Genomic DNA, 25,094 nt, shown 5'->3' with positions numbered 1-25,094 from the left:
TGCTATAATAGCTCTTTTTTTCTCTCTCTTTCTCATTTCACTACCACTTAACAATATCCCCCATTATTTCTTCCTTTACTTCTGTGTCTGAGCAAGAAGTGACTCTTCCTGACTAAGACCAAGCCCTCTATGTTTTTATCCCTCCCATTCTCCTGTTCTTTTCCCCTTCTCCACTCCCTTTATTATTTAGTCTATCCCTATTTAGTGTCTTTCCTGCCATAGAAAAGCATGCCCAAGTTCCCTTCTTCAAAAAAAGTCATTAGATCCCACCATTTATGCTTATTATTGTTCTATATCTCTCCTCCATTTTTCAGCTAAACTCTCTAAAAAAGTCATCTACACTTACTTGGCAATTCCACTTCCTCTCCTCTCATTCTCTTTTAAACTCTCTATCCTCCATTTTGCAGATTCATCACTCAACTGAAAATGCTCTGTCAAAAGTTATCTTTTAATTGTCAAATGCAATGACTTCTTAATCTTTGTCCTTCTTGATTTCTCTTCAGTATTTGATGTTATTGACTACCCTTCCCTTTTCTCTCTGGATCCTTGTGACACTTTTCTCTCTTTATTCTATTTATTTCTTTTCAGATTCTTCATTGGTTCATTATTCATGTCACAACCCTAACTGTGGGTATAGTCCAAGGTTCTGTCCTGGGTCTTCCTCTTTTTCTCATTAAAATCTTAGACATAGTCACCATACTCTCATGGATTTGATTATAATCTCTATACAGATGATTTGAAGATTCACATGTCTAACCTAGTCTTTCTCAGTCCTATATTATCAAGACACTTGGAAATTTCAAACTAAATGTCCCATAGTTCTCTCAAACTCAAAATGCCCAAACAGAATTCATTATCTTTTTCATAAAACCCATGATTCTACCACATTTCCCTGTTATTGCTGAGGTCAATACTATTCTCCCAATCTTTGAAGTTCAAAATCTATGTCATCCTCAACACATCACTCTTACTTATCCCACAAATCCAATCAGTTGACCAAAACTTGTTGTTTCTATCTCCACAACTCTTGACTTTCCTTCTACTCACACAACCAGCACCAAGTTTTTTAGCACCTCTATCCTACACTTCATGGCTCTTTCTGCATTCGCCTTATGAAAAACCTAGTGAGTCCCTAGTATCTCAAAGAACAAATATAAACACCTCTGCTTGGCATTAAAAATTTTTTACAACACTAACCTTTTTTACTTTTTTTATTGTCATTACCCATGGCTTCCTTCTATAAAATCTGTAGTTCAATCATACTGACCCACTTGCTATTTCTTCTCCTTGATTTTTTACTTCTCTCTCTCTCTCACATCATGGAGGATGTGCTCCCACCTTACCTCTTTCTCTTTCTCTTTCTCTTTCTCTTTCTCTTTCTCTTTCTCTTTCTCTTTCTCTTTCTCTTTCTCTTTCTCTTTCTCTTTCTCTTTCTCTTTCTTTCTCTTTCTCTTGAAATCTTTGGCTCTTTTAGAGACTCAACTCAAACTCTACTTTCTCTCTGAAGTCATTCCCAATCCCCCCCCAGCTTTGAGTGTCCTTTCTCCTACAATTCCCTTATATTTTTTAAATATCACACACAGTGTGTGTGTGTGTGTGTGTGTGTATGTGTGTGTGTGTATTCTATGTATTCTTTCCCTCATTATAATTTAAGCTCTAGGATGGTAGGGGGCTGTTTCCCTTTTGTGGTCATATTGCTAATGCTTATCATAGTGCTTGACCTGTAGTAGTGATTAATAAATGCTTATTTATTGATTGATACCAGAATAATTGCATCCTAGAATGTCACAACTGGAAGAGATCTTATCATATAATGTGAAAATAAGACTTGAGAATGGATATTCTAGAACTAGAAGGGAATTTAGGGCATCAAATATTGGAACACAGAATCTCGACACATTAGTTTGAGGAGTGACCTTAGAATATGTAGTTTTAAAAGATAGAATATTACAACTGGAAGAGCTTAGAGAGCAAATCTAATTCTCTTATATTAAATATGCAGAAATTCTATTTTTCAAAACCTAATTATAAACTACAGAGAAAACCTGTAAGCAACCAGTCAATAAGCTTTTAAGTACTTATTATCTTCCAGGCATTGTGAACTATTGTAAACACATTCCTTATTCTATTAAATCCAACCTTTGTTATAGTTGTTTCTGGAACACAGCTCTGCCACTAACCAGCTATGGTACTTTGGAGAAGTCATAGAATGGTGTCATGGGAAGAGTAATGGAAGTCAGAAGATCTGTGTTGAGTCTTGGCTCTCCTCATTACTATCTGACTCACTTGGGGCATATAACTTACTCTTCTCTGAGCCTCAATATCTTTATCTGCCTAATTAGAGGATTAAACTAGGTTATCTCAAAGCTCCCTTTCCAGCTTTCAATTCTGTCATTTCATGATTCCTGAACTTTGGAGTATAAAATAATAATATTGGGTTTTTTTGCTTCTCTTTGATTCATATATGTACATATATAATTTGTTTATAGTTTTACTTATAGCTTTATTTATGTAATTTATTTATAGTAGATGTTTATAAATATTCATTTAGTTTTATTTACATAGTTTTATTTATATTTATTTATAGATGCTATTGTTCTGTATATCTAGGATCCTATCAGTAGAGGCAATTCCTTCACAGGAGCACTTCATAACCCAAACTCTCTTGATCATTCTATAAAATTCTTATACATAAATCCTACACAGAGATTTCACCCAACATTTCTTTTTCTTGAGGACTAGTGCATCACTTCCCTTGCCCTTCTGTAAGATCTTATTTTCAATACATAACAGGCTTTTCTCTCTATCTGACCATTTTTGTCCTTGATGACATTCTTTCTGCCATTCCTGTGTGATATTCAAATATTTAACCACATTCACTCATTCTGGCACAAAAGGAAGCTAGACTCTTACCTGCTGACTCCAGGACTGTGACAGCCACATAAAGATATTTGTTGTTTAAGTCTTCCAGGCTTCGATATGACAATTCTTCAATTGCCTTTTTACTGTTAAATGTGACTTCTGTGATTCCATTTATAATCTGTTTTTCAAAAGAGACCAAAAGGTTAAATATTTGTCACATAGGAAATTAAAGAGGTAAATAAGTTTATTTTGTGCAACCCTTATTATAATTAGCTATATATTAAATATATTAAGGTAAGCATTAAGACCCAAAGAAAGACTTACCCAGTTCTATGTGGTGAGTGTACTTTGAAGTTTGACTAGATAGTCAGCTTTGCCTTCATTCTTGCTTCTTACCAGACACTGTACATTGATGCCACCCCACATTAATCTGCTTTATTGGTTTAGGAAGACCCCCAATTGGAATTAATGACTCAAAACTGCATTCTATTTGGAATATGAACTCCAAATTCAGTGATCACCTTCCACCAAGTGACAGGGTACCAAAAACCATTTTCCCTTGAGGAAATAGAATGGTTCTGAGGGGTGGACTAAGTAAATTTAAGAAACCTATAAAGTGAGGTTAATGCTAACAAATTAGTTTCTTTTTCAAGCTTTGATCAAGAATACAGGTGGATATCTGGTCTCAGACACTTAATAATTACCTAGCTGTGTGGCCTTGGGCAAGCTACTTAACCCCATTTACCTTGCAAAAAAAAAAAAAGAATACAGGTGGGATTAAGTGGATAGTGGATTAAGATAAAGTGGAAAATCAAACACATAATTACATTCATAGTACTGTTTTGTCTAAAATGTATTAACACACTATAAATGATCAGAAGAACATATTAATACTTACATGGTCATGTGATCTCATCTCATTGCTATGACTTGCTTTTAATTCTTTTTTTTAAGGTTTTTGCAAGGCAATGGGGTTAAGTGACTTGCCCAAGGCCACACAGCTAGGGAATTATTAAGTGTCTGAGGCCAGATTTGAACTCAGATACTCCTGACTCCAGGTCCAGTGCTGTATCCACTGCACCACTTAGCCACCCCTGCTTCTAATTCTTGTCTCTATTTTTTCATAAATAAATAAAAGTAATCTATTCATTACATTAGATTCCCTTTCTTTTTTTTTCTATTAACTTTCAACAGGTGGTCTCAGGTAAACAAGTACCACTCTCTGTTGTTCATCTGTCTGTCATCCCTCCCTTCTTGTGAAGTTCACTTTCCTTTTCCAGTCAAATATTTCCTAAAGAACAAATTTTAAATCACTTTTTGTTAACAAATTTTCAGTTGTCCCTCAGTTGCTATATTCTATTGCCAGTTTTTGAAGAGCATGAAATTTTACATTGTTCTATGGATCATCCATAACTTTGAGTCATTGAATGTTACAGTACTTCATATTTTGTAATGATAAGGCATACCCAGAAGCATATTGATGCTAAAAGATCAGATTTTTGTTTCAGGGATCATTTTGGGAACTTCAAGAGTACAATACACTACCAAGATGCAATCTAGCTTAACTCTTCTTCCTATCAATTTTGTATACAATTCACTCTCCATCTATAATGACTGTCTAAGACATGCCTATTGGTAGACTAACTGAATTTGTTGCCAAGCTAAACCACACATTATAGTCTTAATAATAGGTATCCTTCATCTACAATTTTTGGGTCTTCTACGTAGATAGTTATAACAATCTCTTTTTTACTGGTCATGAATGGCATCAAGAAGGCCTTGCAGTATTTGGGGAATTGAAGCAATTAGTTCAAATGATGCAAATAGGAGAATCTAGAGGGCTGCATTAGCTAAAACAGATAACATTTCCATTTGGACTTTGCCTGTGTCTTCTTCCATTACAATGTTAAACACCTTTAGATGCTTCATAAGCATATGTCCCTCTGTTTTGTGCCTGACTTGATATTAATCATTAGAAATTCATGGAACAAAGTTAATTCTGTCTTTATATCTTATCAAATAATTTTGTATAATCTTTTCATCTACATCGGAAATGATTTATTGGAAGACATTCTTATGAAGGCTTAATTTTTATTCTAAACAGAATGATCTGAAAAACTGCTTCAATTTAACTTTACCAGAATCATAGCATTTTAGTACTAGATCACTTAGTCCAATACAGAAGAAATTCTAAGATTCTATTATTCTATGTATAGGATTACATTTATATAAATAATAGATAATAATAATACATAATATAATAAATATATATTAAATATGCATTTTAATTTATTAACATATGATTGGGATATCTTACCTGTGTCTGTTGCATTGCTTTAGGCATCATTTCTTTCCTATCATCTTCCAAACTTTCTTTTATTCCAAAATAGATATAAACTTCTCCCTCAGAGACCTTCTTATTATAAAAATAGCTGTCAAATGATAATATATTTAAACCACTTAAAATAGTTACTATAATGAATTTCAGATAAAATAAAACAATGCTTAACTTTAGATCAGGTTTTGATTCCTACAATAGCACATATAGGAGGTTATTTTCTCTATTTGACAGGAAATTCAGACCAAAAGTTCATAGGGTCATATATTTAGAACCGAAAGAGACTTTAGAAGCCCTCAATTCTACAGATCAAGAAATGAAGCCTAAGAAGGTTAAGTTATTTGCTAAATTCCTCAGATAGTAAGTATGTGAAACAAGACCAAAGTCTTTCTGATTCCAAGCCTAGTTTGTTACCACTTGATAAGATTCATGATTTGCTCTAAATCCAGCCTAGTAGTACTCTATTCACTAAGCTCTTCAAACTGCTTCCCTAGGTTATTGTGACCAAGGTTACACAAAAAAAGGATTCAGACACAGCTTGACAGAATCCTGACTTAGTGAATGAATGAATAGAATTTCTAGCTTACCATTGGGCTGGATTTTTGACAGTAATATTTGTTCATTATTTGACTTTAGGCAAAGCAATCCACATCTCTAAATCTTGGTCTATAAATGGGGAAATAGTATGTACTATATACTATTTATTTCTCAGAGAAATTGTGAGCAAAGTATTTTATAAGTGAGATAACTAAATGAGAGAATGTATTCAAAGCACTGTGTAAACCTTAAATCCTCTATATAAATTTTAGCTAATATTGTTAAACTTTAAAATGCCTCATAAAGATGAATTTATAGGCTACATGGCAAAGGGAATGGACAATTGGCATTGAACATAGGAGCACTTAGATTTGAGATCTGTCTCTAACATATTCTGGTTTATGTGACCCTGGGCTGTCTGACCTTCATCTCTCAATGTCCATAGTAACTTTCTAAGATTATAAGATGCAGAAAAGGGAGTAACCTGCATTGTGAGAAAGAGTTCGCTCATCTAGAGCAGTCTTCATTCAAGTTCTTCCAAATCTGCCTAAATGGATTCCTATATCTTATTGTTTGTTATGCCTTCACTCATATACTCTAGTCATTTCAGTATGAGTCACTCAACTAACTTTAAGATATTATGATCCTAGGTATGCAGTTCTAGGTAAAAGACTACAGACATGTCTCTTGATTAATAAAATCACAGGTCTAGTCTCTATCCTTATCAGTGTAGGCATTGTTTTTTTTTTATCATTATTTTTATCTATCTAGATTCCTGTCTGGTACACCAGGCTCCTGTGAGATAATGTATTAGACAATCTTAAAAACTGCCAAGAGATATACTCTTGGGAAGCATTATTATTTCTCTCCTTCCTGCCTGTGGAGATAAGACTATTGGAGATCTGTTCCCATGTGTATAATGCAGCCTCTTTAGTAAAGATTTATTACTAAATACAAGCCCACTTCTAATTCATATTATTTGAGTAATATTAAAGAGTATTTTAAGGTTTAAAAATATTTTTCTCTTTATGATCCTGCAAAGTACATATTGGTATGTACATGCTGTTTTATCATCAAAAAGCATTGTAAATGTGAGCTCTTATTAGGATTAAAGGTAAACCTACTTTTTTTTAGTTCTGATTCATAAGATCATTGAAGAATAGATTTTTGAACAGAAAGGGGCCTTTGACCAATATGACCAGAAAGGACAATGATCAATGTTGGAAGGGATGTGGGAAATCTGGGACACTAATACATTGTTGGCGGAGCTGTGAACTCATCCAGCCTTTCTGGAGAGCAATTTGGAATTACTCCCAAAGACCAACAAAAATGTGCATACCCTCTGATCCAGCAGTACCACTACTGGGTCTATACCCTGAAGAGATGATGACAAAAGGGTAAATCACTTGTACAAAAATATTCATAGCAGCTCTGTTTGTAGTGGCAAAGAATTGGAGATTGAGTGAATGTCCATCAGTTGGGGAATGGCTGAACAAACTGTGGTATATATATGTCATGAAACACTATTATTCTATTAGAAACCAGGAGGGATGGTAATTCAGAGAAGCCTGGAGGGATTTGCATGAACTGATGCTGAGAGATGAGCAAAACCAGAAGAACATTGTACACCATAATAGATACATGGGGGTGATGATCAACCTTAATGGACTTGATCATTCCATCTGTGCAACAATCAGGGACAATTTGGGAGTATCTGGGATGGAGAATACCATCTGTATCTAGAGAAAGACCAAAGACTATTACCTTTAATAAAAAAAAAAAACCCAGTAATCTTATTGTGTAATTTTGCTATCTTTTATATTTTATTTTTTTCCTTAGGAATATGATTTCTCTCTCAATACATTCATCTTATAAAGACTAACAGAGTGCCTTCTGTGGGGGGTGGGGGTAGGGAAGTGAGATTGTAAAATTCAAAAATAAATTAATTAGTTAAAAAAAAAGAAAGGTCTAGCTACTTGATTGAAACAATGATCCAAGATAATTACAAAGGATTATGATGAAAAATGCTACCCACCTTTAGAGAGAGAACTAATAAGCTGAGAGGTTGAAAAAAAAGAAAAGGGGCCTTTGAGGCCATTGAGTTCAAGCTCCTTGTTGTACAGATGAGCACAAAACTGGGGCACAAAAAGAAGTTAAATGACATGTTCATGGACACATAATAAGAGTCTGAGCTGACATTTGAAACCAAAAATTGTTAACTCCAATTCCAGTGCCCTACTCTGCCTCTGGTTTTATGTTATACAATGATTTGTAAGGGCCTTTCCAACTTAAAAGTTGTAGAATTCTAAAGTTTTCCTTTTAAGTTCAATTAGTCCATAGTCATTTAGTAAGCACCTATAGTAGAGTCAGGCTATGGTCTAAAGTTACAAATAAAAAGCAAACTGGCTCCTACCCTCCAAAACTTACATTTTAGAGAGGAAGATAAGATCTAAATCAGGATACAGAAGATAAATGTAGAATAGAGGGGATGGCACTGGGAAGAAAGGCATCCTGGGAAGATGTGGCATTTGAGATGAATTTTGAACTAAGCCAAAGAGCTCACAAAAAAAACCCAAAATAAAATAAAAGACTCCAGGACATGAGTAAAAGCCAGGCAAAGGCATGGAAATGTGATATAGAGTACTTTGTTTAAGGAATAACAAGCAGGCCAGTAGTGGTTGAATCAATTAGTGTATGGAGGGAGCAAAATACAATAAGACTAAAAAGATGAGAAGGGACCCATTTATAAAAAGTTTCAAATACCAAGCAAAGGACTTTGTTTTTGGTCCTGGAAGTAATAGGGAACCACTGGAATTTAATTAGCAGAAGAGACATGGTTAAATTTATGCTTTAGGGAAATCATTTTGGCAGCTGAATAGAGGATAAATTGGAGTGAGGAAAAAATGCAAGGCAGGGAACTAGATGAGAAGTTATTTCAAGGATCCAAGGAAGAGGTGATGAGGACTTGAATTAGAGTGGCAGCTATGTGAGTAAAAGAGGAGACATACAAGAGATGTAGAGAAAGAAATGACAGGGTCTGACCCCTGATTAGATATGTGGGATGGTTGAAAGGGATGGTTTGAGGATGACACAAAGGTTTTTGAATTAGGGAAACTGGAAGGGTGGAGGTCCCTTTGATAATAAGAGGGAAATTCAAGAGAGGGAAGAATTTGAGAGGAAAAAGTAATTTTTTTGCACTCATTGAATTGAGATGTACATGGACATTCATTTGAAATGTCCAACAGGCAGTTGGTGAGACAAGATATATGTTCAGAAGAAAAGCTGCTAGATAAATAGATTTAGTAGTTATAGTGATGATAATTGAACTCATAGATCTGACATGCATGCATACCAAACAGGAAAGTTAAAGGAGTGCTCAGACAGATAGAAAGAGGACCCAAAGAGAGCAGTCACAAAATCCTAAGGAAGAAAGAATATCCAGGAAAAGATCATCAGTAGTATCAAATGCTGCAGAGAAATCAATAAGGTTGAGGAGCAAGAAAACAAAATTAGACTTGTTAATGAAGAGATTATTGGTAACTTGGAGTAGATAATTTCAATTGAATGATAATATTGGAAACTAGATTACTGAGGATTTAGGAAAGAATGAGAAGAGGAAGCTACAGTAGTGGGTGCAAATGGTTTTTCAAGGAGTTTAACTGAGAAAGGGAGGAGAGATATAGAATGATAGCTGATTGGCATGGTAGAAACTAGCTAATATTTTTCTCAGAGGAGTGGAAGACATAGATTTGTTTGTAGGCAGAAAGGAAGGAGTCAGTAGATAAGGAAATATGGAGTAGGAATGACATTCAGGCAAACTGCTGAAGAGAAAAGAGGATAAGATCAAGGGTGCATATAAGTAGAGGTGACCTTGGCAAGTAGAAGGGCTACCTCTTTAGAGAAAGAGTGAAGGAGAAGATAATGGAAAAAATGGCAGAAGAAAGAGGAGGAGAGAAGAGGGAGTTCTCCGAAGCAAACAAACTTTCTGTAGAAAGAGTAAATAATATCTTTCACATATTGTATTAATAGTTTTCAAATGTATGTATAGTAACCAATAAAATCTAGATTCAACTAAAAGTATTGCTGAATTCTTGATTCTTTAATCATCATATTTTCACAATGTATACTAATAGTTGCTATTATTTTTACATTAATAAGTTCTTTTATTCAAAAAATTGATAAATTTGAAAACTGATTCACTCACTTAGCTTTTATAGTAATACTGAAGTCTTCAAATTCCTTGTAGCTAATGAAGTTATTTTCTGGTTCTATTAATATAGAGAAGTGTGGCATCACTGAAAATAAAAAATGAAGAAGGCATGTAATGATTCAAATATTATTTTAAAAGCATAAATCTTTTTGGTATAGCTAGATGAAATATTAAAATAGAAAAAATATTTCTTAATATTCCTCCAATCTGAATGAGTGATTATGATACATTTATTTCCCTAAGAAAATTTAGAGTAGGAGTTAGAAAATGTTTGTTTAATCCTCTGACTCTACCATCTAATGACTTTGGGACCTAGGGTGAATTTATCATAACTTCCCTAAGCCTCACTGTCCTCATCTGCAAAATGGGATACTATTTTATAAGAATGGTTTAAGGAAATCATAGTGTAAAACTTTAACGTCTTATACATATGGACTCTGATTATTATTGCTATTAGCATTATTAAAATTAAATTGTAACATAAAACATACATGTAAAGAATAAATAAAAACACAAATCATAATATGATTTTTAGATGAGAAATCTGAGATCTGAAAGTTAAAATGGCTTTCCCAAGACTTCAGAATCAGTGTCAAAGCCAGGACTATAACTCAAGTATTCTGATTCATGCTATAAAGTATCTTATACAGATGATTTATCATTATGATAATTATCCCTAGTATAATATTCTGCTTCTTATTTTCAAAGTAGTTCATCATTTTATAATTTATGGAAGACAAAGCATCTTTAAAGAAATGCTGAAAACACAACAATCACAGTAGTTACTAGAAATTACCATATTCCTTAATCTCAAAATATGTAAGGCCTGATGTTATGAAGTCTTCTTTGTATTTGGCTTTAATTGTCCACACTCCATATCTAGAAAACAAAATATTCAAAATTATTAAGAGTTGTCATCAATTAATAATAGCTCTCATCTTTATCCAGAAGATGCTAAACACAACTTTATTTTTAGAAGGGAAAAAACTCATATAAAATCAACATGACCATACATTGCATGCATATACTTTGTTTCTTCCACTTAGTTACAATACTGAGTTTGATAATGTGTTTATATGAGCTTAAATCCATGTAATTAAAGTTTTTTTCAGTTCAACGCAGCAAGTACAGTGCTTGCAAGGCACTGTGCCTATATCACTAATAGTCACTTCTTTCCATTTGCTGTAGTTTATGCTAACAAGTAGCTGTTATATGAAGAACTTAAACCATTCTAATAGACAAGTTCCTCTAAGGGCAGAAAATGGGTCTTACAAACCCTCAAATTCCCTTTCTTAATTAGCACAGGCATCATTCAACAAATAGAGTTCATCTAATCTATTTCTTTTTCTGAAATTAATATAATCAGTAACAATGATTTTTCTGGATTGGGTTGGAACAGAAATCAAATATTCACTTTTCAGAATAAATGAAGAAAATCCCAAGTTCAGTTTCCAGCAGGGCCAGTGCCTAGCAATGTCCTCTCCAATTTTTGCTGAATTGAATTAAATTTTATTAATGGGCCAATCCTGAAGCTTAACTTCAAAAATAAATTATAAACTTTAGAAAATAAAAAATGCCACTGCATAAAGTATTTGGTACAGAGCACTGCTTGCCAAATAATGAAATATTGGAGTTGTGAGAAACGGATCATCTAAACCTGATACCAAGTTATTGTTGGAAATATCCTTTACTATTTAAATGAGGTTCTTCATTTTCAGAGAACTGTGCAATTATCAAATTATTCAAATAATTTTTGTTCCAAAGTTTTCTTCACACGCCGCCCCCACACCACCGAATTTCCAAGATTGGAGGGGTAGGGGTAGGGGGGTGGGGTGGGGTGGGGTGTAAAAATCACAGAATAATCTGAAACTCCAGCGCCCTCTGCTGGACTGAGACGAAAAATACAACCTGTCCCCTCCCAACCCCCACAAACCCCAAGTCATTTTAAACTTGGCTAGAATCTCAGAACATTAGAACAGGAAGAAATGTTGAAACTCCAAATACAAATTAGTAAGGTTGGAAGATAATCACAGAATAATAGCACTTAGAACATTAGAATTAGAAAATTCTTTAAGTATATTTAAAGTAGTCTAGCTAATCATTAAAATTAATTTTAGTTCTTTGTTTTGTTTGATGAATAAAAATGTCCTTTATGATTTCATTTTTAATAAAACTTTCATTATTAAAAAATTAAAAAGAAAATTCCCTCGGGATATCCTAATGAAATGGGCTCATGCCCAAGTTCCTATGATTGTAAAGATAAAGTTTAAAAATGTTTTTCCAATGTTAAAAACTATGTAAATAGACTACATGCTTACATACATATTAGATATTTAAGAAAGCAGCATAGTTTAGTAGTTAGACAATCAACCTTGGAGTCAGAAAGACATGTTCAAATCCCACCTGTGACACACATTGGGCAAGTCACTTAAACTGTCTGTATATTAGGCAGCTTTCTCTAAGACTATAAATTGTAGCTCCAGTGCTGACTTCCATTAGTAGAGGGAATTTTCCTACTTCTTATATGGATGCACACACATACATAATGTATTACATATATAAGTATATTTAGTACACATATGTACATTATATATGTATGTACAAAAGATCTCAGATTTCCTTCTAATGGGTACTCCCCGAACTGCCTTAGAGCATAATCCATTTATGATTTGGAAGTTATCTTTTAAGGGAGTTGCCAGAGCCACAAAGAGGTTGTTGATGTGTTACTCCCTCAATTAATAATATAGTTTGCTGTCATCAATTACTCAGCACACACTTTCTGTCTCTGTATCTCTTTGTCTCTCTTTTTCTGTTTCTATCTCTGTTTTTGTCTCTGTTCCTCTTTCTGACTTACTCTCGGCCTCTCTATGTCTCTTTCTGTCTCTCTGTCTCTGTCTGTCTCTTTGTTTATATCTTTTTCCTCTCTGTCTCTGTCTCTTTTTTCTCTGCCTTTCTCTGTCTCTTTTTAACTCTGCTCTCTCTCTCTCTCTCTCTCTCTCTCTCTCTCTCTCTCTCTCTCTCTCTGTCTTTCTCTTTTTCTCTGTCTCTAACTCTATCTCTCTGTCTCTTTTTCTGTCTCTCTGTTTATGTCTCTGTCTCTATCTCTATTTGTTTCTCTCTATCATCTGCCTCTGTTTCTGTCTCTGTCCTTTTCTTTCCATTTCTTCCCCCCCCCGTCTGTTTCTGTGTGTCTCTTTGATTTTGTCTCTGTCTGTGTCTCTCTCTTTTTTCCTTCTTTTTCTCTCACTCCTCTCCCTGCCAGCCACTTTTTTCCATCTATATAACTTATACCAGTGATTTGGAAGGAACAGAGAACATACCTTATAGCCCAATCAAGACTATGTTCCAGCACTGGAACAATTCTAAGGCTTTGATAAAAAATATTCTGAAGCACCTTTTCAAAAACTCCTCTTCCGGAGACACTTCATTGGGCTCAGCTACACCCCAGGCAAGGAGGAGTTGGAAAAGCAAGCTCTAGTTCCTGCCAGGATACTGACTTTTATTAGTCATGGCTTTCAACATAAAGGTCAGCTTACTCTAGCCAACCCAAGGTAGCCTTACATGGGTTTGTACCATTCTAATACTTTTTGTGCCCTCTAAGTGGTGCTACATGACTGATTTTCTGTAATATTGATGGAAAACGTCAGAAACAAAATGCTAGAGCTGGAAACCAGGTGAAGAGATCAGCTGGCCCAACTCCTTCGTTTTACATATAAGGAAACTGAGGCTTAGGAAAGTGAAATAATTTGCCCAAGGACACACAGCAAAAAATTTCCAAAGTAAGACTTGAATCCAGATCTACTGATACTTGGGGCAGCTAGGAGCCACAATGGATAGAGACTCATCTTTCTGACTAGCTAGGTGACTGAACAAGTTAGTTCCTCATCTATAAAATGAGCAGGAGAAGGAAAGGGCAAACCCCTCCAAGATCTTTACCAAGAAATCCCAAATGGGGTCATGAAGGGTTGTATACAAGTGAAAATAACTCAACAACAACAGTTTGGGGCACCAAGCCACATGAGAACATTGTCATCTACTTTTAACTAAAGTACAATTATCTAGAAATATCTACAGCTTAACAACCTATGGTACTAAGAGGGTAAATGATTTACTCTCAGTCATACAATTCAGTATATATGAATGGAAATTTGAAACTCAAGAATCCCTGTCTTAGAGACCAACTTCATCATTTCCCCCACACTGACTGTTAACTGTGGATCTCCAGTGTTAGAGGGAGCTTTCTCAGAGGGAACTTCCTTCTCAATGGAGAATAAAGAGAAAGATGTAAGTATTTATTAACAACCTACTATGTGCCAGAAACTTCTCATTTGTTCCTTCAACAATCTTGGAAGTTAAGTGTTATTATGCTTATTTTTATGATGGGAAATATCTTCAGTTGAGGAAACAGAAGCAAACAGAAGTTAAGTGACTTACCCAAGGTCATATATCTAATAAGTGTCTGAGGCAAGTCTCCCTGAGTCAACACCTAGCGCTCTATCTACTGAGCCATCTAACTGCCTCTAGCAGCCATCCATATCAGTGTATATGTAAATATAAGCATATATATTTGCATATACACATGTATTTGATAATTATTTCAATAATTTTAATTGCCTAAATAAAAAGCAAAAATAGCCTTTATTTAATGTAGTACTTTAGAATCTGCAAAGCAAAGAAACAGGCCAATCAAGTATTCTTACCCCCTTTAAGATGACGCTACTGAGATTTAGAGAGATTAAACTATTTGTACAAGGCATCACATGGCTAGTAAATGATAGACTATGTGCTCCAGTTTTTCCTCATTCATTATGTCTAATACTCTTTCCAGTATACCACAGATTATAAAAAGAAGTTTGCTTTATTTAGAAAGATTTAAAAATACTTCGGATTTGATGGAATCTTGAAATCAGGAAAAGAAACAATGCCAATATAATCATTTTCTTGTAGGATTTCAACTTCTGTTCCTTCTGGATCCTTTGGATTAAGAAAAAGAAAATTTTTATTGCAACCTCAAAGGATAAAAACTTTTATTTAATTACAAACTTACATTATTTGTTCATTAATTAGAAAGTTATATTTCCTTATTATTTTAATTATAAAATTAAAATTATCTTTTATTATTTATGATTGAATAATTTCATGCTTGCATATGTTTTCTCTAAATTTAATAGGAATATTAACAAAAATACCTTATTTATAAAGATTAATATTAGAAATTTTACTTCCTCAGACCCAGTCACTTGTATCCTATATTCTTTTGAAACTGTTCTTTCAAAGTTACTTACTAAATACTCAATATGATTATCTTTTTTCTCAGTTCTTACTCTATTTGAGCTTTTTGCAGGATTTGGCACTGTTGATAATTCTCCTTTTCCTTGAATGATCCACGCTAGGTTCAGAATTTAACCAGGGGATGGGGTGAACTTTTGCTCAAAATATCAAAAATATAAAATCTGGAGTTCTAAAATGCTCATGTTATATCTGGATTTTCCTTCTGATTATAATTCAATATTCATAAGTTACATGCATTAAATATACTGCACTATTTCTGTCAACATAGTTATTGAATATATTATACATACTAGAGAAAAGTTTACATATTCCTACATAGACCCATGCACCTCTAGCTATCTTCTTCTATATTAAACCTCCTCCTGCTTGATCTTCCAAATCTTTGGATATGGACAAACAATTCTAAAATCATTTAAATTTACAGATTATAGAATGGGAGTGTGAGTATGTGTGTGTGTGTATGTGTATGGGTATGGGTCTGTGTATGTATGAATGTTTGTATATGTGTGTGTGTGTGTGTGTGTGTGTGAGAGAGAGAGAGAGAGAGAGAGAGAGAGAGAGAGAGAGAGAGAGACAAAGAGACAGCAGAGAGGCATAATTAAGACTGAGTTCAGACTCCTAAACTGTATCAAGAAAATCATGGAGAGAATGATAAAAGAAAAGGCTTTAATATTTCAACAATTGACAAATTTCTCAGTAGTTGTTAGTTCTCCTCTTTGCCCTCTGATTCCAAAGGTCAATGTTTTTGTCCTTTTGTCATATTACCCTCTATCTAGATAACTAATCCTTACAATAGGGATCACAGATATATTTCAACTGACCCTGAAATTGGTACCTCTTCCTTTGGTGTTTAATTTGATATTGGACCAATTCAACTCTACATTGTCTTCTCTCAGATCCCTTGCATCCCTCTCCTATCATAACTCAAAATTCAGTCATATTACTCTTGCCTTCCATCTCCTTGACTCCTATTCATATGCTGTTGAATAGAGATAAAAGAAATCATAAAAAGAGTACTGACCAAACCTTCAAATTTGTATTACATAATTTCAACTGAACCCTTGCCGGAGTAAAGCAATCTTTTTTCACAGAAACCTAATCATTTCTCTACCCATTTACCATAAAGTCTGTTCCAAACATTTTCATCTCACTACCACCTTCCCTGGCCTCCTTCAAGACTCACCTCTAATCCACTTTCTGTACTCTGTTCTCCTCACTGCTAGTCCCTTTGATCTATTATTACCTTCCATTTATGTTGTAAATATATCATGTATTTCCATAATCATTTATATATTGTCTCCCCCAATATTCTGTGAGTTCCTTGAAAGCTCATGACCACATTTGTGCCTTATTATTTTATACAGAACTTAACCCAATGCCTGCCCTCCAGTAAATACTTAATATAGGTTTGTTGACTAGGAATCTTATTAGCTATTAAACTTAATAATAGTTTATAAGTCTAATACAATGTACATCTGTGCATAATAGATGTTTTAATGAAAGATTTTTGAAGATTGAATGACTTTTGATAACGTTTAGTTATAGAAGGCTCTCCCAATTCTTGTTACTGAAAAAGACATTGTGAAATTATATACATGAGTTAACATACTCACTATAAAAGTTAAGATGGTTTCTCTCCGAGCTGGCTTTAATTCTTCATTCAGGGAATAAACTCTTATTTTTACTGCAAGAATAATTTGCACATTACAATGTCAAATATTATTAAAACTAACAGTTTCAAAATACAGGTTGATCTTACAAAAAAGAGTTCAGTATAAAAATAAAACATAATAACATAAATTAGTAATGATACTCTGATCATTCACATTGAAAAAAACTTCTCTCAAAGGATAGGTATATATCTCATTTTATTAAAATATGTAAGTAGAAGTCTATACCCACAAAAGGAAGGGTGCATTTAAATCTCATTCTCATCTAAATTGATAAAGGAGGGAAGAGTACATACACATAGTTGTGTAGAGAAATATATTTCACTCAATGAAGAAATAGGAGGGGAAAGCAAAGACCTTTTTCCCTAGGTCCTAGAATAAACTTTCTAATTGTAAATAATATTAAATTTTATTTATAAATAAAATTATGAATAAATATTAAATTAAAAATTTTATCAAGTTTTGCACTATTTTGTACATCTCATGTTCTGGGAATTCCATAGAGAATAACAATACATAGGAATGACTTTTAGCACCATTCTACATATGGTATCAAATAGTTGGGGGATAGAAGGACCTTTGGGGGTTTTCTGAAAACTATATTATAGTGGCTTCTGCTTATTTTAACTACATATTCCTAAAGACAAAGAAAGATCAATGTTCATAAAGAAAAAGGAAAGAAAAAAGTTCCTTTCTGAAAGTTTTTTTTTAAATTTCTTTAAATGCATAGTTTATTTCATTTAAAATATAATAGGAAAAAGCTGATTTGAACACAAATTTTTAGGAATATATCTAGTAAGCAAAATATATGGTTAAAGATTTTGCAAATGCATACATAGGAAAATATAAGACTAACAGTTTTAATGTGGTTTATTAACACCTTTAGGAGTCAATTTTGAGAAATAAACATGGATATTTTGTTTTGAAAAAAAATGAATACTTTTAATAGAAAATCTCCCCTCTCTTTTTCTCTATATAAGCCAAAAAAACCTCCAATTTGAAATAAATATTCAACAGACTCCTAATAATGAAGTGACTTGCCTAAGTTACACAACTAGTTAGCAACAAAACTAGTACCAGCTTCTCTAGGATCTTTGTCCAGTCTTTTTTCTACTCTATCTTGCTGCCTTTCCTCTTGAAACATGTGTTTATTGTCACATTGCCAGGCATTATGAGAGTTCAGGCTCAAATTAACTAAACATTTAACTCAGAAATTTAGCTCTGAAATTAAATGGTCTTAAAAGTTGGCATCTATATCACATCATACTCTAATTATAATTAAAAATCACATTTGTTTAGTTAAAACAATGCTTAACAATTAACCAGACAATTTTCAGCATCTTTTATAAACCTCTCATTCTGTGATTTTTCCTTTAAGACATAGCGATAAGACCTGGGATTTCTTTGGTATAGGAAGCTTCCAAGTGAGGAAGCCACTTCTTCCAATGCAGATTGTAGCATCTCTCTAACTTAACTTCAGTTTCTTAAAACATGGAAAAATGAACAAACTTGGCCCAAATTATTCATTCAATACTGTCAGAAGTAGAATTTGAATTCTGGTCTTCCTTGTTCAAAAACAAGCCACTACTTTTGAGTTATAGGTTCATTTTGTCTCTACAAGTAAAACTAGTATCTGCCCTGATCAAACTACACCTGAAGAACTGTGTTCAATTCCGGGTGTCACACTTTAGGAAGTACATTATAAAATGGAAACCTATCCAAAGGAATATGACCTAAATGGAGAGATGATCTCATCCTGGACTGTGGTTGTTTGGTCAAGAGAAGAAACTGTAGCAAAGGGAGATGGCTGGATTGTTCTCTATTTGAAGGTTATTATTATTATTATTATAAGGAAGAATTATACTTATACATTGGTTCTACTTGGTCCCAAGGAACAAGAACTAAGGGTAAAGGATGGAAGTGTTAAGGAATCAGGTTTTAGGTAGAATTTTAGGGAAAACTATTAACAATATGAGTCAACTAAAAGTCCAATGAGCTGCCTCCTAAAGGACTGAATTCTTCACTTGAAGTCTTTAAGAGGAGGTTAAAAAATTGTTTGTAAGGTCTGTTGGAAAGGATTTTCTTTTTCGGGCTTAGTTCAGACCTGTATTCCTTGATATTTCTTTCCTAACTTTTAAAGAGTCCATAAGTTACCAAGAATGAAAACATAGGGCTAGTTTTACATCAAAACTAAAGGAACTATGAGTAATGAACAGTTTTTAAGGATGACATAATTTTGTTTTCCAGGAAGTAAAAAAAAGTTGGCATTTTACCTGACTGATCAGGAGTATAAACAGGCTTGTCCGTCTGAATGAAGAGGAATCCATTCTCATAGTTTAAGGGTATTCTTTTCTCTCTTGTAAAGTGGGGAGATACAACTTCTAAATTTACATATAAAACTGGATTTCCACTTTTGGATAAATCTCTTGGCTGAATCTAAAATAGATTGAGAAAAATGTAAAACAATCCTAAAGGTCTTAAAGACCTTTCTAAGACCTTTTTGTATTTGTTGTTTTGAATAGTGTTAGAAAGGTACAGGGTTAGAAGTGAAAGAGAATAATTGGAAACCAGTACTGTCTTAGTCAGCTTCTAGCTATGAGACTTTGAGAAGATTACAACTATAGCTTCAGCTTACTTCCTATAAAGGATGATGATTATTACTATTATATTAATAAAAATAGTTATCATATTTTATAAATAAAATATATTATAAAATAATTATATCTAAAATAGAAATAAAAATAATTAATATACAATTAATAATAGCAACAACAATAATAAAAAACTACCTGTCTCAAAAGTCATTGTGAGGACTGATACATGAAAAACTGCTGGTAATTATGCTATATGCATGGGCAACTAGGTGTTACAGTGAATAGAGCACCAGTCTTGGAGTCAGGAAGATCCTAGTTCAAATCTAGCCTCAGACACTTGACACTTTCTAGCTATATGATCTTGGGCAAATCACTTAACCCTGATTGGATCATATCTAGGGTCGTTTCCAGTTGTCTTAATCCACTTGGCTACTGGACCCAGATGGCTCTGAAGGGGAAAGTGAGCTTGACAACTTAGCACTTTCTCACTCAAATCCTATTCAGTGCATGTCATGTTATCATCTCCCTGATGTCTTAGTCTTCGAGAAAAATGGACAAACATCATATATATATATATATATGAGAATAATAAGAATTCATATATAATATATATAAATCCATCCATCTATCTATCTATCTATCTATCTAGATAGATAGATGGATGGATTTATATATATTATATATGAATTCTTATTATTCTCAAAGTACATAAAATATAAATTCTCCCCATGATTATAATATTGCCTTGAGATAATAAAAGCAAAATGCTTTTTATGTTTTAAAGTAAAATATAAATGGTAGTTATTAACATTAAATTTTGAAGTCCAGTGTCTGCCATCTTCATACTTATGGATATTTTTCATTTCTCAATTATATTTTAAAATCCATTTAGGTTATTTTTTTCTATATTAGATACATTACAATTAAATGTATTAGATGCATTCAAATGCTGTCTTTTTGTATGTCTATTTTAGATATGTTAGAATGAATAATTTATCTGGCATGTTGCTTTAAAAATTTAGTGATCTCACATAGAAATACAAATTTTCTATGTTTGGTAATGACAATATTTAAATCCTGTCAGGATTTGATTAAGATAACCACTTATATTTTTATACAAGCAGGTATATAGAGCATTAGACCTGGAAATTGAAAGTCTGAGTTCAACCACCTATTGGTTTATGATCCTAGGCAAGTAACTTAACCTCTTCCCACCTCAGTTTCTTCATCTAAAGACTTGTAAAGGTTGTTATGAGAATCAAATTAGATATTTGAAAAATGCTTTTAAAACTTTAAAATATAAATATAAGCTATTGTTATTAAAGTAATTGTTATAACATTTTAACGTTTACAAAATAGTTTTCTCATAACAACCCTGGAAGGTCAGTAAGCATTATTATCTCCATTTTAGAATTCAAAAAACATAAGCTTGGAGAGTTTAAATGAGTTGACCACAGAGGTGATGAATCTGGAACCAAAAGTAATCTCTTGTCTACCATACACACAATGATCCTACTATGTCAAATTGCCTTTCACTCTCTATTTGTAAGAGTACACAAAATGTTCTTTGAAGACATACAATTAAGGATGCAGAGTTCTGGAACTTATTTTCCGGGGATAAATTCACTTTGGCAGAAGAGTAAGTAAATCTTTTATCTGGAAAGCTTTTCATGGAGATGGTAGCGTCAAATGCTTCTGTGTATCCATAAGCTTGAATTACAACATTTTCAGTTGCTCCAACATGGAATACTTTTGCTGCTGAAATGATGTATCTGTTACAACAACAGAACAGATGTGTCAATTTCTATACAGTTCAGGTTTTCTTCTTCTTATTATTATTTTTACTATTGGAGACATTTAAAATCAGTATAGTCTTTCAATTCTAAGTGCAGATTGAAGCACATTTTAAAACTTTTTTCCCTTATTTTTGCATTGTGTATTTTTTTGCAATATGGCTAATATGGAAATATATTTTGTATGACCTTCTATCATAGCCTTGAAAAAGACTGAGATACAAAAATTTCCATCTCTGGTTTTTAAGATAATTTCACTTTCAATGTACTGATAAATTATGCTGATTTTCCCTTTTATTTTTCTTTTCTTTAAAAATACTAATTATTGCATGAGATAGTTCTCTAGAAGGGAAAGGGAAAGAAAGACTGGGAAAGTATGATAAAGTCATAAAAAAACTTATTTAAAAATAAATGAAATAATTTAGGATTTTTTCAAACTACTCCAAGTAGGAAGAAAGGGGTCATAATTATCAGTAAAGAACATTATAAAACTGTTTACAATATTCTGAAAAACAAAATAAATTTTATTTTACTATTATGCAATAGTGTATTTAGAGAATAGTAAGTGAATTGACATTCATGCTTCAAGTTGTCCTCTCTCCCACCTACCCCTTTACATGCAAGGAGAGCTGATGTATTTTTTTAAATGACAGCTCACCATACCTGAGGTTCATAGCTAAAAAGCCCATAAATCCTATCTTTTCTTTCCAAGTTCACCCTTCATTATCAAGACAAGGCCTCTGCTTCTATCAATATATCTGTTAGTTTTGCCTATTGACTCAAATCATAATCAGAGAAATCTAAAGTTATAAAATTAATAGTCATATCAGTCACCCTCCTTGTGTGGATTAGGAAATCAAAGTGAAACAGATGAAGCAGTTCATTCTTGGTCATAAGAGTTGGAAGCAAAGTTGGGTCTGGACCTCAAGTTTCACTATCAAGTAGCATTATAAGCCAATATTCATTATTTTCACTTACATCTGCTCCTGTCCCCAACTTCTTCCAAAGCAGATTAAAATGCAGACTATCTTTAAAATGTCCATGTTGGTAAGTTGCAGTAAACCATTGATGCTGCTTTTCAAGGAAGTGCCCCAATTCAGCTTCTAGTGTTTGAGACCTCAATCCCTAGGTTAATCATTAATGTGAGATAGAGAACCCTACAAAAGGGTTCTCAAACCACTACATGAACTGATTTGATGTTCAAAGGTAACATTAGGAGAGCTGATGGAATTTCCAATATGAGAAACTTTATTTTGTTTGGACAAGAAACACCAATGAAAAATCTAACACTAACCAGACTAGATCAAAACTAAACCTAAGGGGGGAGGCTAGGTGGTGTAGTAGATAGAGCACTAGCCCTGGAGTCAGGAGTATCTGAGTTCAAATCCAGCCTCGGACACTTAATAATTACCTGTGTGACCTTGGGCAAGCCACTTAACCCCACTGCCTTGCAAAACAAAAAACAAAAAACCAAAAAAAACACTAGACCTAGGGCTTGACTCCCATGAAGGTTGGTGTGGGTAATGAGTCATGCCTAAATATTTTGAGACATGGACTCTAGTTTGTGGAGTGGAAAGAGGAAACAAAGCTCATGGTTGTGCCCTTGTTGTCACTCAAAGGTACCAGTTCTGTTTGTGAAGTTGAAACCCAGGTTGATCAGCAGATGCAAAGTAGAGTGAGTTACAGTTTCTATACTCTATAAAGGAAGCCATTGAGAGGAGTGAAAAATTCTGCTCTCCCATCCTCTATTCAAAGGGGAGAGGAAAATGAGGATGATAGTGTCAATTAGGGTTTAAGTTAAACAGTGTGCTAGTGAGTTTAGAAGTGATGAGTTTATCCTAGGAGGTATATCCATTGTTGTTATATGACAGTGAGACATCATTCCCTTTGAAAAACTACAAATGAATGTTACACCGAGGACAATGAAGAGGTTCACAGTGAATGTGAACTGACTGCGTTGCATAATCAATAAAGAATTCTGAAGAGGGGCAGCTAAGTGATGTAGTGTATAGAGCACTGACCCTGGAGTTAGGAGGATCTGAGTTCAAATTCTGCCTCAGATACTCAATAATTACCTAGCTGTGAGACCTTGGGCAAGTCACTTACACCCATTGCCTTAAATTAAAAAAAAAAAATTCTGAAGAACTGGAAGAAGGGCTGTTATCAAGGAACTGACTGACAGAAAAAGAAGATGAACTGGGTTCATTTTCCTCTCACTAGTTTCTCATAAGTTTCCACCATATGCTTCCCAATACCATTTAACCTGTTAACAACCCAACAGCAATAATTAGCTTTTGCAACAGGATATTTACTGAGAAGGTAAAACAAGAAACAAAGAACAACATTATTCTTTCAATCCAGGAAATAAAGTTTCTCTTCTAAACCAGGGCTGTCCAAAATGCAGCCTACAGACTGCATCCTGTAGGACAATTTTATGTGGCTGTGGTTTTACTAAATGCTTTAGTAAATTAAGCCAAGCTACTGCAGAGCTCTCACTAAAATGGCAAACCAAAATATATTATCTTTTGTTTCAATAAAAACTTTTAAAAGTGTGCTTGGACAGCCCTGCTCTAAACAGTCCTCGGGGGGGGGGGTGGACTCAAAGAGATTGTTAAACTATTCTTCATCACACTGCCAACATGGAAAATGGCACGTCCTGGCCCTTTGCAAAGTACCCACAATATTAACCTAAGGAGACGCATAACTGATAAATGAATCACTTCCTGGATCAGCTGCATGGCTTCTTGTAGACTGAGGCAAGTAGATTATTCCTCAGGGCTATATGTGGTTTTTTTTACTGCATTTGGCTCCTATTACAATTGATTTCAGGTCTCCATTTGTTGGTGAGACCTCAGATGGCCACGATGACTCTCTCAATGATGCTAATCCCCTGTGTCCTCCAATTAATGGTTTCCCAATCTCACTAATCACTTGGACACTCTCATCTCAGGATATTCATTCACCTATAAGGTGAATATAAGGTAAAACATATCAGGGACTGAGGCAACATGTGTTCACAGATACATGACAGCCTGGTTGGAAGGCAAAGTAACCAAGCCATCTCTCTGCCCACCTAAAGACTAACAGCAATTCTTCCTCAAACACTATCAATAAAGAGAACAAAATATTGTCTGTACAACAATTTGTACTTTTGATAACTAATTAAAAGGTTTTTATCCCCGCCTAATAAAAACAAGAAATACATGAGTTATAGTTGTTCATAGTTTGAAATAAGGTAAAGGATTCTTCTATTTTTACATGCCCTGAAGCAAGCTTGCCAAATCTCCACATGGACTGCAATCAGGGTATATTATAAATGCTCTAAGTACTATACTCTAATTGTTCAGTCCCCCTATTACATGTCTAAGTTCAGATCTATAACTATGTTTATATACATATATATGATACGTATATATATATGAATGAATATGTGTATTGTGCACATATAAGTGTATGTATATACATATATATGTGTATATATGTACACACACATATGTATATATATACATATATATATACACACACACACATTCCCCTGGTTACACTTGCTCAACAATCACTTTTGGAGTTTACTGAGAAAGGGATTGATTAATACATTGGTAGGGTGAGTATAGGATTAAATGGACTGTCAAAATTACTTCAAATTTCTAAGTTCTAATTTTTTTCCTTTGAAATATATTTAGAACAATACATATAATAACCTATATGTTTAAAATTTTTAGGTAAAATGGCATTTGAGAAGTACCACATTTAGTGAATAGAGGGTTAGCTTTAAAATCATTAGAACTGGTTCGTGTC

At 33.7% G+C, this 25,094-nt stretch overlaps 1 protein-coding gene across 1 annotated transcript in view; it reads right to left on the bottom strand.

Annotated features, from left to right (window-relative positions):
* The window catches only part of C5 (complement C5), a 102,970-nt gene extending 80,565 nt beyond the window's left edge, over positions 1 to 22,405 (bottom strand). Inside the window, 9 exon segments of the mRNA XM_074211693.1 lie at positions 2,914 to 3,040; positions 5,180 to 5,294; positions 9,942 to 10,032; positions 10,744 to 10,826; positions 14,830 to 14,921; positions 16,853 to 16,923; positions 19,183 to 19,345; positions 21,083 to 21,275; positions 22,275 to 22,405. Of these exon segments, the coding sequence (XP_074067794.1) occupies positions 2,914 to 3,040; positions 5,180 to 5,294; positions 9,942 to 10,032; positions 10,744 to 10,826; positions 14,830 to 14,921; positions 16,853 to 16,923; positions 19,183 to 19,345; positions 21,083 to 21,275; positions 22,275 to 22,339 (1,000 nt within the window). The 5' untranslated portion in view covers positions 22,340 to 22,405.
* Positions 22,406 to 25,094: the final 2,689 nt, after the last annotated feature.

This window comes from Macrotis lagotis, chromosome 1, assembly GCF_037893015.1.
Source record: "Macrotis lagotis isolate mMagLag1 chromosome 1, bilby.v1.9.chrom.fasta, whole genome shotgun sequence".
Classification (NCBI taxonomy): Eukaryota; Metazoa; Chordata; class Mammalia; order Peramelemorphia; family Peramelidae; genus Macrotis; species Macrotis lagotis.
This window is presented reverse-complemented; position numbering and strand designations above follow the sequence as displayed.